At 43.7% G+C, this 14,707-nt stretch overlaps 1 protein-coding gene across 1 annotated transcript in view; it reads right to left on the bottom strand.

Moving 5' to 3' along the window:
• Positions 1-12,171, bottom strand: part of GNA13 (G protein subunit alpha 13) — a 255,054-nt gene extending 242,883 nt beyond the window's left edge. The window contains exon 1 of the mRNA XM_078654304.1: positions 11,778-12,171. Coding sequence (XP_078510430.1) covers positions 11,778-12,060 — 283 coding nt within the window. The 5' untranslated portion in view covers positions 12,061-12,171. The remainder of the gene's footprint in view (positions 1-11,777) is intronic.
• Between the last annotated feature and the right edge of the window lie 2,536 nt (positions 12,172-14,707).

Consider the following 14,707-nt stretch of genomic DNA (forward strand, 5'->3'; position numbering starts at 1 on the left):
TGGTGAAGTCTCAGATGATATTTTAATTGGCAGGGGGTCAGACAGGGCTGCGTCCTGGCCCCCCTGCTTTTTATTTTGTATATAAATGAATTAAGTAGTTCTGTGTGTAAACTAACCAGTGATGTCCCGCATATAAATGACAAACCACTTCCTGCACTCCTTTATGCAAACGATGCGGTCCTAATGGGCCGCACACCCAATGCATTGCGCATTTTAATATCAGGATTCGTCGCGTATATGGCAGATCTCGGCCTATGCACTAATTTTAATAAATCATTTTTAATGACCTGTGGCCCAAAAAAGCATAAGGTCAATCAGATCTTGTCAGGGAATAATGTTTTAAAAAGCACCCGCACTTTCCCATATTTGGGGCTGTTGTTTTCAGATTCAGGATCATGGCAGCCTCACGTTGCCCAGGGGAGGAATAAATTGGGCAAAGCGATACATTTTATAATCTCCCTTCGCCAACCTAAACACTCAGAGGTTATCATTCCACTGTTACAAATCTATAAAACGTTTTTTTGAAATAAACGGGTTTGGAGACACGGACTCGGTATGTACGGAGATTACGACCCTTTTTCCTAGGGAGATCATTATTAGTGGTTCAGGTTTTTATACATGTCCTTTACCACAGCGAGTGTTTACATTTGCAGTTTCTACCCCCTATTAGTGTCAGTTCTCTATGTGCTATTCCTAAATTTGATGAGGGATGATCACCGATTTCAACTAGATACATTGCTTCACGGTGTGGTCCTTTTGTGTCCGGATCATAAAGACTCCTGCCTGGTGACGCTTATTGGCGTTAAGGAACTTTTCATAACCCGTCTCATCCATACATTTGGAGATCTTGACGTTCTGATGACGTGGAGGTCTCATGCCGTATAAACTGCACTTGGTAGCCTTATTTGTCACCAGGTTTCTCGCTAGCCCTGACGAAGTTCGTATGGGAACGAAACGCGTTGGCTGATGGCCTTTTTAAAGATTGAAAATAATAAAGGACTTTTTTTCAAAAATTCAACAGCCTGTTTGGACTGCTAAATTCTGGTGCACCATCCTTTGCTATAAAAATCGATCTCTGTCTTGACAGTGGAGCTCTTTGTGGCCAGCTCCGGATGTTAATGTGCACAACGTCATACTGACTTCCCAACATTTAAATTTATAGTGCGAAACCTTGGTCAGCCACAGTTGTGTTGTTAATATTGAAAATCTATAAAACTCAATGTTTACCTACAGGAACCTACAGTGCTGAGGTGTGGGGTTATTTGAACTGTACTAACATACAGTCCGAAGAGAATAGATTTTGCAGGAAGGCTTTGGGGGGGGGGGGGTCATTTCAGCCCCAACATACGAGTGCCACAGGGAATTGAATCTCCCCTACGTAGAGGACTTTATAAGATCTAGACCTGCCCTGTTCTGGCTGAAAATATGGCTGAATCCAGCTGCCTCTTTGACCCGCGATATTATCTTGGACTGCTTAAAATGTGATCGGGCCAATCACATACCATGGTTCAGGGCTGTGGAACATAGCCTAGCAAGTGTGGAGCAGGGGAATCTTTTCACTTCTCCGCAAACTATTGATTGTACGCACAAGAACTTAGTAAAAAGGGCTCTTTACGATTTATATAGTAAAGAGAGGGAAAGGAGCGAGTTTGTAAAACCAAGTATAATCAGGTATATCTCCCTTCCGGAACCACGGGGCAGGCCGTACGATATGCCCCAGGGCTATCTGCGCAAAAAATTGGGTAAATGGAATAGGAGCCTGCTGTTTCGGTTTAGGGACTGGAGTATTAAAAATGTACTGTGCTTCCCGTTAGGTGTTAACAAAAATTTGGAAAACTCAAGCTGCCCTTGTACCCTAGGCGGAAAACAAAGCCCGTTACATTTTACGCTCTTTTATGGTTTCTATGTAAAATACACCAAACAATATTTAACCCCGTATTTTAGAAAGAATGCTTTGATTGAATTTAATTTAGCTTTTAGAGACTTATTGATGCTACGCTCTGACGAAGTAATCTTCAGAGTAAGTTGCTTTCTTAAAACTGCCATTCACTCTCGAGCCACTTTGAATATTGTCTGACCTGTTTGGCACTAAATCGCTCGTACAGTTTGCACATTGCTTATTTGCACTAGTGGTTGTTCTTTTGCACACAGTACTGCTTTGTGCTGCCCATTGTTTTAATTGTTGCGCATCCCAGCCTATTTACTTCGTACATTCATTGTAAAACCATTATTTCGCCTGGATATCTATTTTATGTAAGTTTACAGCACATGACCAACTTTGTCATTTTTTTGTTGCCGAAGGACTGTTCGATTGTTTTATCTGATGGTTGTTGCATTTACATGTACTTTTATGGATTTTTTTTATATATCCGAATAAAGATCATTTGACTTGACTTTGAAAGTTAAAAGTATTGGCATTGTAAACGACAAAGCTAATAATTTCGCTATTTTCAAAACCAACACAAATAAAAAAAATTGTCATTTACAATACCAATAGCTTAAACTTTCCTAATGCAAGACCTATTGCATTGCAAATGCTTGTTCCATTATATGATTCAATATGCTACATTTCCATTGAAACTTTAGACAAAGTTGCTGGATTTTTCCTGTGTTGCTAGGTCTGCACTAAAACGGACAACATACGAAGGAACAGTCAAAATATTTCACAAATATGACAAACTAAACTGCATAACACGCCAACAGATACCAACATGAATTATAATCACCATTCACTGAATGACGTATGCCAGGTTTTATCACAGACGTTACATACTTGTGTTTAACAAAATTATCACTTTCCCCAATTTTTTTTTTACTTTCTACTATCGTCGACAAGCTGATGGTCTCTGAAGGGAAGGTATGTTTTTTTTTTTTTTAAAACATCTTATTTACAAACCCAACACTCATCTGAATGTGTACATCTTTACACCCACTAAGATGTGAAAGAGTTCAGAACTGGATGTCAATACATTAGTAGATACCATTCTCAAGCATTTCTTCTGATCCTTCAGCAGATGTGCTTAATGATATAGTTACAGCCAACTTACCGGTACTGGAGAGAATAATACGACAACTACAGGATGTGTGCTTAGGGGCAGGGTCGTACATTACACCAAATTTTACCTGAACTGATAAAGGCAGCTCATTTTCAGAAAGCTGGATTGGTTAAAGGAGTTTAAGAAGGCTGAGCAATCCCCGAAAATAAATAAAACTGCCCTTTGTATGTAAATGTATTATTAATTCAACCGTTCGACGAATATCTCCATCGATAAGAAACAGGTCATAATTCAGTTTAAAATCCTTAAGGGAAAGGAGGAAAGTTAGAAAGAAGTCCAGCGTTTAAAGGTATTGATCGCTTCCTCTACAAACCTACAAAGAATCAGGAACTTCACTTCAAATATATGTGAAATGAAGCCATTATCATCTACCTTACCATTGTAATAAACAGGCAACTGTAAAATGTTTACATATTATGCCCGTTTCTCTTCAGTAACTTTTAGGAATAGGCATAGTATCCTGTTGTAGCTAGGACACAGCTCTTTTCCAGACTCTTGTTCTAAGGCGACAGCTTATGCATTATAACAGAATAAGAAAATACCTGCATTTTGCCCACGATAACAAAAAAGTATCCCTTGTTAAACAACTAGACAAGTAAATAGACCAGCTCCCAAAAGCCAAACGTCAGCAGACCTATGTAAACCCTTCAGAAATGTGCAGAGTCTGATATGACATGAGAAACGTATGCACAGTAGCTTCGAAAGTGTGATGCAGACAAAACATGCTTAACTAGACCAAGGTTACAGTATTGAGCAAAATCTAATGATTATCCAGTGGTATTAATGGAGCAATGATTTACAATGACAGACGAGTGATGAAAATCAAATTAATTATTATGCCACCAATGAATGAGCTGTTTCTCTAGGTGCTGCATAATAACAAGAATAGTTAGGAGCATGTCTAAGGCAGAAGACCTGGCACAATCGACTTCTTTTAAAGAGGATTTTAGAAAACTGAATGGCTTTCTGAAAATAATTAGGTGCAACAGTTTTTTAGGTCTTGACTAGCGTAATACTGCGCACATGCGCAGTCTCGCTGGCGAGACTTAATGAGATAGTGTGAGTTTCACTAGCGATGTTAAGCCCGCCCCTCTTTTCCATTGGCTGACATCACCCTTCATGCTAAACGGTGGCCAGCCAATGGAGAAGAGGTCCCAGTGACATTCTTCTTTTTCTTTAAGCCCCGTCCTTTTCAGACTGGCTTACTTGACTTACTGCTGCGGTAAAAGTTTCTTATCTTCTTTATGGGGCCATCTGTTTAGCCCCATAAAGAAGATAAGAAAGCTTTTATCACAAACGTAAGTCAGGCCAAGCCAGTCTTTAAGGGACGGCAGAAAGAAAGGAAACTGTCTGTTATGGTGAGCGCTTGTTTAGGACTTGTGCCCTGGGAGTTAGTGAAACGCACTTGCGCTCTTCGCCTGCCCCTGTTTCCTCCCCACCACCCAGCTTCTATCCTCTACACTCTTGTGTTCTCTCCTACTCCTGCACTATTGATTTCTTGCCCTTATGCCCTCACCCTCCCTGAATGCTCACCAGCCCTCGTGCTGGTATCGGTGCCCCGAGCTCTCACCCGTCCCTTCTCTCCTCCCTCCTCTCGCGTTTATAATAGCACTCCCGCTGCCCTCCCTTCCCCAACTGTTGTGTAATCTCCTCCCCCTTGTTTACTTCCCAGTAGAACCAACCCGACTGAGCAGCTGCCTGCAAGAAGGTGCCCTCCCCTTGATGTCACATCCGGTCAGCCCCTGGCAACCGGAAAGTCGTCTGTAGCAACCGGGCACCTTGTCTGTGTGCCTAACCCTGCCCGCCCACCCTCTGTTGTCCATGTGCCTAACCCCGCCTGCCTACCCTCAGTTGTCCGTGTGCTTAACCCCGCCCGCCCACCCTCTGTTGTCTGTGTGCCTAACCCCGCCCGCCCACCCTCAGTTGTCCGTGTGCTTAACCCCGCCCGCCCACCCTCTGTTGTCTGTGTGCCTAACCCTGCCCGCCTACCCTCTGTTGTCCGTGTACTTAACCCCGCCTGGCCACCCTATTGTCTGTGTGTCTAACCCTGCCCACCCACCCTCTGTTGTCCATATGCTTAACCCTGCCTACCCTCTGTTGTCAATGTGCATATCCCTCTGTCATTCTCCGTGTGCATAACCACACCTGCCCACCCATCGTCTGTGAGCTTAACCCCACCCGCCGTTGTCCGTGTGCATAACCCCGCCTTCCCACCCTTCTTTGTCAATGTGCATATCCCCCTGTCATTCTTTGTGTGCATAACCACACCTGCCCACCGATCGTTGCCCGTGTGCATGACCCCCCCCCGCCATTGTCAATGTGCATGACCTATCCACCGTTGTCTGTATGGATTATCTCGCCTGCCCGCCGTTGTCCCTGTGCCTAACCCTGCCCACCGTTGTCCATGTGCCTAACCCTGCCAGCCTGCTTTTGTTGCTGTGCATAAAGCCATTGTTTGTTGCATAACACCACCCGCCATTCTCTGTGTACATTACTGTGCATGTTGTTGTCCTTGTACATATCCCCGTCCACACTCCGATGTCTGTGTGCCTATTTCCATCCGGCCGGTGTTCGTGTGCATAATCCCACCCACCTGCCATTGCCTGTGTGCATAACCCAACCTATCCAATGTTTTTCATGTGCATAACCCTGCCTGTCCTCCTGCGGTGGTCCTTGTGCAGAATCCCAACTGACCACCCTCCATTGTTCGTGTGCGTAACTCCATCAGCACACCCTCTGTTGTCCGTGTGCATATCCCTATCTGTGGTTGTCCATGTGTATAACCCCGCCTGTCCTCCCATTGTTGTCTGTGTGCATAACCCCACCCACATTGTCTGTGTGTATAACCCCACCCGCCATTGTCTTGTGTGCATAACCCCATCATTGTTTGTGGGCATAACCTCACCCACCTGCCGTTGTCCCTGTTTTTTTTAGTGTGCCTAACCCCACCCACCCAGATTGTCCGTGTGGCTAAGCCTATCTGCCGTTGTCTGAGTGCATAACTGCACCCGCTTTTATCTTTGTGTCTAAAGCTGTTGTCCATGTGCCTAATCCCCACCTGCCCATCGTAATTGTCCGTATGCCTAACCCCACCCACTCAGCTGTCGTTTGTGTGCCTACCCTGCCCGTCGTGGTCCATGTGCCTAATCCCCATCCGCCCACCCGCACCTCTTCCTCTACCCCCTCACACTTAGTGAAGTCAAACCCCAGCACTATTGCTTATCTTGTTAGAGGAATATGCACGCATCCGGTTGTATATCGTCCTGCAACCCACACTTTTCTTGCACAGGGAGCGAAATGCAATGCAATAGGTCTCACATTTGCGAGAGATTAAGCTATTGGCATTGTAAATGACAATGCCATTTATTTATCTGCTTTCAAAAACACAAAAAATGAAAAGTTTGACATTTACAATGCCAATAGCTCTAACTTTTGCAAAGGCGAGACCGTTGCATTGTAAATGCTTGTTTGGATTTCACTCCAGCTGCCACCGGGAGCAAGCTAAACTGTTTTATGGATGTGGGGCAGGATCTTGCTTTCAGAGCCCTCCAAATGTGTTTAATGCTGTATTATATGCAATATCAGAGTGTACTTGCACAGGCAACTACACCAAATGATTCAGAAGTTGGCAGGACTTAACTAAATACTACTAAGTTTAGGTTATCCTCATCACATTGCTAATCTACTTGTGTGGACCATAGATGCACTAGCTTAGCCCAAGCATTTAATGGATTCTCCAGAGAATCAATTCGCATTACTTAAAAACAATAAGAAAAACCAAAGTAAATATTTGTACTTGGTACAAAGGGGTCTGGGTGCCAAAGGATAGCAATACTGCTTGTGCAGTAGGAAAACCCATTTGATAGAGACCAAACATTCTAAGAAGGAACACATAATTCAGTCTGTAGACTTGCAATCGGTACTGGATATGGGCAGACGACAGAGGGTCTTACCTTTTCTCTTTCATTGAGCAATCTTTTTTTACTTTCTATATTAACGGTTCTCTATGCTCTCTTTTGTGGGTCTATTATGCTTTGTTGAAAGGCTTATGCTCCTTTTCTAGGTGCATTAAAAAATGTTCACTCTGTTTTGCCTTCTTACTCAAATATTTGTACCCCTTCAATGGGTGTCGAAAGTTCTTCTTGAAAAATTTTCACTGTCTAAATGAACCTCGTTGGGTCTCTAATTGGGCCTCTTAGGGAATGCATTTCACCCAGTGTTGCTAATTTAGTGTTTTTTTCATGGGGTTATGTACTTAAGCGCTTGAGTCTCCATTCACTTTCAATAAGGCTTTCTTCAGGGGGCACACTTGCCTGCTTTCATTCAATGACTTGTAATACCTCTTTCTCTATTGATCTTTTATAGAATCCCTTTTAAGGGTCTCTTTTCCCCCTGCTTCTTCAAAATGTGAAACTCGTTTGTCTTTGGGGTGCTTTTTCATGGATACTCAGTCTATTCTGAATCTTCTCATTTAATGATACTTTCAATACCCAGCTTCTTCTCCATTTCACACCTTTCCTCTATGAAACCTGCATGCTTTTTCTCCCAGTTTTGCCTTTACTTCAAAACCATCTTATTCCTATTGTCTCTTTTCTAACTAACTATTTCTCTCCCGTGTTGTCCCCTTAACTCAGACACATTCTTCCATCACCATTCTTCTCCTTGCACAACGCTCAAAACTTTCTAGCTACCTTACCCGCACCCTGTCCTTCAAGTGTCCTCTTATGGGCTAATCAGAACTACTGGCTTTTCAAATGCTGCCAAGAGGCACGCACAGAGCAGTGTGTTGCCACTAGATACTCAGTTTTGCTGTGCCATCAAAGTCAGAGTGTGGAGGCAGTGACTCCCACAGAGGGAATTTTTCAGCAGCCATAGAAAAGACTGCCCAGGTCACAAGCAGGTGCATTGGGGGGGGGGGGGGGGGGGGCAGCATGTTGAAGCAGTGGCTGTCCACTTCATACTTCTGCATGTCTTCAATCAAATGCTGCAATGTAGGTGGGAGCTAGTGTGACTGGCAGAGCAAGAACCAATCGAGATCTACTCGAGTTGCTTACCAGCCCACCTAAGAATATAAAGCATTGATAATCAAACATGACAAAACAGACGATCTGTTATAGGCAGGCGGAGTGTATCAGGACATATAAAGTGCTGCTTGAGACCAATAGCACCTGCCTATCGACAACAACAAAATAGTTAAACTGAAAATGTGTTGCAGAGAACAGATGGAAATAGTGTTTCTAGTCAACAGTAGTACCATGCTTACACAATAATTATAAAGTACTGTAAAAAACGAAAATGTAAGCTAACCGACTCAATGAATTTGCATTAAAGTTGCTTGTCTAGAAGTTGGTACGCTTAAAACTACATGAATAATGTACTACTATTTTATCAGAAAACCACAAGATCGGCTTAAAAAAATTAAAATTACAGAAAGTGTCCTTCCTTTTGATTATCCAGCTCTCATAAATGTTTGTCCTTGAAACATAGGTCCATTGCTTGTTAGGACAGCACAGCGCCTGAGGTCACTTGTAGATGGGTAAACAGAGGCAAAGTCTGGAAATCTTCCCTGGTCTGTCAACTGAATTGGTTATAGCAGTGAAAATGATCAGCCCTCCAATATCTTGCCCGACATTGGCAGTACCATCAACTTCCTTGAGTGCAGTGTACGTGTAGCTAGACTATAGTGGAACAACAGAGAGTAAGGTATCACTGAGGCAAAGGAAGCAACAGTGGTTATACCAAGAACATGTACAAGGATGCTCGCAAAGAACACCAGGAAAAGATGACAAGCAAGGTGGTATTGGGTTATTTCTGATAGGAACTGGTAGTATCCTGGAGGCTAACACACAGCAAGATAAACACATGTAATCCACATTTTGGAAGATTGATTTTTTTAGTGGTATTCATAACCCATCCATCATAAGTAAAGATCTGTCAAAATAGTGGCCATCTTGAAAAAAAGTTAGGTGAGGGGCGTCATGAAAAACGCCTTGTCTACCCCAAAAAGGCGACTGCGAGTTGCAATTATTTGAGAGAGCTGTTTATTTTAATAACATTGAAAAGTGGAAGTGGGACACAATTGTGAAGCTGGCTGAATGAGGTAAGCAATGATGTGTCAGTCAATATTAAACAGCTGCACAATGGAAGACCCGTCGCTGTGGCACATCGAGTCTCTTGGTTACTTATAGGATACTTCTAGTTGCTGTGAGGTGCAGAGGGGGACTGGTGCTAGGAAGAGATCTCGGACTAGAAACATCTGACTTGCAATTACTGATTCGGCACCTTAATGGTTGAATAGATGAATGTGGATTATTGCAGTGCGCCATGAACATTTCTAGCGAGCGCATCCTCTTCGGATTTAGAGATTATGTTGTTGCTACTGCACCCAGCACTTGTTTTAGCCTCTGGTGTTATATATAGCTTTTCTGAATTGGGTTTAATTAACACGTTTTATTAATGTTATCGTGCAAACAGAAACAGGATGTAAAATCCTCAGATCCAATAGTCTAATTGAAATGCTGACGAAAGAGAAACTAAACATGGCAGGCCAAAACCCCATACGAGTATCTGCTCTCTTAAAACAAGGATATGTAGAGACGATCGACTGCAAATGTTGGGTTGTGGCAATATGTTAAAGTCCCAGTACTGTGGTAATACAGCAATTAATTTCGAAGTTAAGATCTTGAGATGTTAGTCCAAGATTAAGCATTTGCATCTGAATGTACTCCCTCAGCTCGTGTCACAAATAATCTTATATAAATGTCTTTAAACACGTCACGATTAAGATAACCAAGTGGAGGAGCCGACATAGAGGGCCAGAGGATGCTCCACAGACCACATCAAGATCTGGAGACCTTAGTTGGAGCACTTTAGGGAAACTATGCCTTATGTGCAATTGAGAAAATGAAAAAAGATCCTAGTAACCCAAGTTAAAGAATTAATAAACAGCGTGTCGGCTGCACTAGAAAATGTGCAACTGTTTACTTGTTTTCACTATTTTAATAGGAAATACAAAGTATTAAAAAAATGGAACTCCATTTTTTTAATTGAAAAAGTTGCAAAATGTTTACATACAACTCCAAATACGCCGATCTCGATAAACAAAACAGTATAACCCACTGAATGTCAAACAAATAAATCAATTTTAAAAATGCGTCAGTTATAGAAAAGACAGGCTCCCAGTTGTAGCACTGTAAACAGTTAAGCGAATACCAGTGGGGCGGAGAAGAAACGGGACCATACGCGGAGAGTATAAATAAAGCCTTCTGTACCGAGGCCAAGGCAGTGGTTTCAAGAGAACTGGTTGGAGCTTTCAGTATGTCACTATCGATACCAAATGGAGTGTTTTTGCTCTCGTGTACTCCAAAAGGACCCGACGCCACTCACAGGTAAGTCGTCAGCACTACTCTCTCCACCACATCAATCGTAAGAATGTATTAAGTCGCCCTCAAACATTTTATACAAATCACTGATGGTCTCATACCTTCCGTTTGGTTTCAGATCGCAAAGTTTTAGCCTTTCCTCATACGGCATCAGTAAGTGACAGGACTAAAGGGACCAGACAAACCTAGTTAATTGATCAAACACTCAAATAACACTGATGCTTGGTGCACCGTCCAAAGAAATCGCTTCCTAACAGCCTTAAGACCTGCAAGACAGTTTGTCTTCAGGACCAAGTAACGTGCCACGCCCCTACTGTACAGCTTTGACTTAAAACGAGTTGCGCCCCATCATTAAGTGGAGTGCACTAAAGTCCTAACAGCTGAATTCGCACAGGACTGCTTACGCCCTTCGACTTGTGTTTTCTGTCCGTCTTTAGCGCGTTGGCCTCTGTCCCTTCATGGTGTGATCTTCGCTAAGTAACCGCAGCCCTCCCTACAATCAAGACGACTAACCTATAGTCTATGCAGTGGTTGGAATCCATGAGCGTAATGCATCTGCTCATTCTACGGGTACTTCACCACCCGGCAATGGCGTATAGGGAAGCCGGGACGTTCTTCATCAGACAGTGACCCGCAATCCCAACATGCCTTCGGCTAGTCTTTCTCTTAACAGTTAGCTATCCAACAAAACAATGACACTTCTAGTCCTTTACTCCACACTTTGAGTCAATGTGGCTCAGATACTCCCTCAATGTTTGCCTACAGTTTACTGCTCGTTGCCTTGTCTTCATCTGACTCACTTTTCTGGCGCCCATTTATGATGAACACCCTCAATAACCAGTAACTTTAATGGTCTACGATCGTTATGCTGTGATTATCCCCTGTACTCCCTAACCTTTATTAGTTTCTATTTCTTACTCTGCGCTCTTTTAGTTCAGAACTCCCAACATAGCTTCCGAGTCTGACCTCATCTTACCTACTCGTAGACCTATGGGTCATATCCGTGTAGCACTGATAAACAATTACGTTTCCTACTTTATTAGGGACAGTCTCGCACATGCGAATGCAAACCCTCACTCATAACATCTCAATGTTATGGGGGGTCCTCAATCAATTCAGAGCCTACAAAGCACCGTTGTCTCCGATGAGCTGGGGTGTGCCCACCCAGCACTGTCTGTGAACAAGTAGACCCCCCACTTTCCCAGTACTCGATGAAGTTGGCTCATAAGTTAGCATTAAAGTCTTGACTTGGCGTACAGTACTCTCGAGCCGTGGGTGTGTCCCGCCCCCTTGCACCCTGACACAGGTAACCCCCCAAAAGAGCCCGCTATAGCCTCACCCTTAATGACGTTGCTGTAGATGGTCGCCCTGAACTCCTCCTTTGCCCGTTGGTCAAAATCCTGCCCATGAATAATGCGCATTTGCTTGAGGAAGGTGGATTTGCCGCTTTCGCCCGCACCCAACAGCAGGATCTTCACAAGCCGTTTGACATGGGTCTTCTCCCGTGAAAGGCTCTTATCGATCTCCCGCGACTTTCGCTGCTGCTCGGCCTCGCGGGTATTAAGCACACAGTGTGGAAAGCAGACTGAGAGCACAGAACGGGTGGGCAGGAAGTCCGCCATCTTTGCAGAGCTTCATGCGAGGGAGGCCAAGAAAGGAGCGCGCACGACCCGCCCTGAGAGGCCCGGCCCGCAACCTCCGCCGTCCTCTCGCCAGCTCTGATCCTGAACGCGGGAGCGCGCGCGCAGAACTGCATGACACCACTGTGGGCGGGTTTGTTTCGCCCGTTTCTAAGATGGCCGCTGGCGAAGATCGATTAAACGCGCTTGGCTTCCCCAGTCTACTATCCTACCCTACGAGTAATATTTTGCCCAAATCTATTATGGCGGTACACAACGCCTGCGCAGTTTAGAGCGCTGAAGCTCCTTTCACTGCTGAACTAACAACCGGCCTGCGCGTGAACAGACCGATTGCCGACGCATACTAAAGCCCTAACGCACATGCACGACAGCCAACACCCTGAGTACAAGGACGAGCACGCATGTCCTAGAAGAGCCATCAGTCTCATGTGATAGTTTCCAAAGAGCTAATGACAACTTCTCCCTTTTTTATTTACGGGTGTCCTTCCAGATGGGTGAGCTTTTAAGACTCAAAGTAAATTAATAACTTTGTTAAAACAGTATCCCTCAACTGTTTTAAATTACACTAATACCGTCTGTTTTTAAATTTCATATTATTTTTTAAAGCTTTGATTTGGGCCTTCTTTTAAAGTTTCTTTCTTTGTTATGTTACATACATCTCTGTGCAGTCCCTTTAAGTTGGACTACCCCGAAATGGAGCCTGTACAGCTGTTCCTATATGTAATCACTCCTGATTATGGCAGAAGATTACCCATTTTTATATCCAAAAATAAGACGAACTTAAAAAAAAAACGTGACTTGTGTAACATCACCTGAAGTGTAGTTCCTATTCCCAATAGGCTCTGCGCGTTGGAATAATATATCCTATAGATGTGACGTAGGACTTAGGTCGACTACGTCTCTATCAAATGTATTAAACTTAATTGTGAGTGCCAGCTAGCTCAGAGGTCACTAGAATCTTTTTCGAATAAACGAAGGGATTAGTTTCTGACAACCGCATAAACGTGTCATTTCATTTCATTTAAATTCTTTATTCGGCACTTAAAAAGACACCATAAAAGTACATGAGCAATTACATTTAGGAATATTTAAAAAACACATTAAAATAATAAAAAAGCTAAAAGGGCATTGCATTCATTTCAAAAGGGTTTCTGAAATAGGTCTCTGGTTATGGGACATTGCAATCAATTGCTTCTCTTGTGTTCCTTAGCCTCATTGCCACCTTGATAAAACTTATTATACAAAACAATGTATGAGCGTCTGGAGCTTCCTGCAAAAACAATAGGGCTGCTTTCGCCTGTCTAAATTTAGCTTCTTTCAAAATCCCTACCAAAAACTTACGTCTGGGGACTGAGTAAAAAGGGCATAGCAGTACAAAGTAATAATAATAATAATCCACATTTGTATAGCGCACAATCACCCGTTAGGGTCTCTAGGCGCTGGGGGCCGTCAGGAAGATTAAGCAAGCTATTGCCCAGAGTCGCATGGTGCTGGGCTAACCTGCCGCCGGAGCCGTGGATCGAACCCTGATCCCCAGATTCCAGCGTCAGTCGCCCTGGCCGCGGCGCCACACCTCTCCCCAAAGTGAAGGGTATCCTGCGGAGACCTACCGTCGCAGCCGCAGGTACCCTTCAACTCCAATGATAGAGTAAATCCGGAGGGGACAGAGAGTAGATGGTGTAACATATTCAGTCTGAAGCGAGTCATATAGAATCTATCCTGTGCGTTATACATCACAGCAAGGTATGAGTCCATTTCATATGTCTTTTTCAGTAAGCTATAGGACAAGACTGTAGGTTTACGCTTTTCGGCGACAGCCCTATTCGTAAGTGTCCATTCAGTGAAAAGTTTTTTTACCATTGTCTTGTTCTGGCTAGTTAAGGTTTCCGGAGCGGTGAAGAGGTTTTTACAGCCGATTGCCTCCAAGGACTCTTTTACATATTTCATCCAAGGGATGTGACCCCCCCTGTCACGGTTCAGGCAGTCTTTGATAATTTGCCTGCTGAGGCCCGCCTCTGGGTTAGTCCAGATTTTAATCCAAGCCAACAGTGGCCTAATCTTTATTCGGGCTTCGATATAGGGCTCTCCCAGTTCTTCATGTGTAATATAAGATGGAGTACTCTGCGGCACTTTCAAAATCCTTTTGAAAAACTTATTTTCCTCCACCTGAATCTGGTGTAAATAATTGTTTGTAAAGCCCCAAACTTCTGACCCGTAGGCTGCTTTGGCGCAACATATTGACTTATACAAGTTGAGCACTTGCTCCGGCGACCATCTGCCCAGTCTTCTCCCGTAGCCCATTATGGCCCCTGATGACGCCACCAATTTAGATGCGTGTTTTTCCGACAGGGATTTAAAGTCTAATTGCTCATCAAATAACACGCCTACATAAGAAAAAGACTGGACCTGGCCTATTTTGTGAGAGCCTATCTTATATACAAATTTCCTTTTTGCTCTTCCTCCAGCTGTCATGACGTAGGATTATTCCAGATTAGCTGACAGGTCAAGTGTGGCCATAAAGTTAACAAATCCATCAATCAGCTTCTGGAGCCCCAGCGGTGTTCGGGCTAACAACACCGCGTCGTCCGCGTAAAGCAGTACTGGCACCGGGCGGTGTCCTATTTGGGGG

Source organism: Lissotriton helveticus, chromosome 7 (assembly GCF_964261635.1).
Source record: "Lissotriton helveticus chromosome 7, aLisHel1.1, whole genome shotgun sequence".
Taxonomy (NCBI): domain Eukaryota; kingdom Metazoa; phylum Chordata; class Amphibia; order Caudata; family Salamandridae; genus Lissotriton; species Lissotriton helveticus.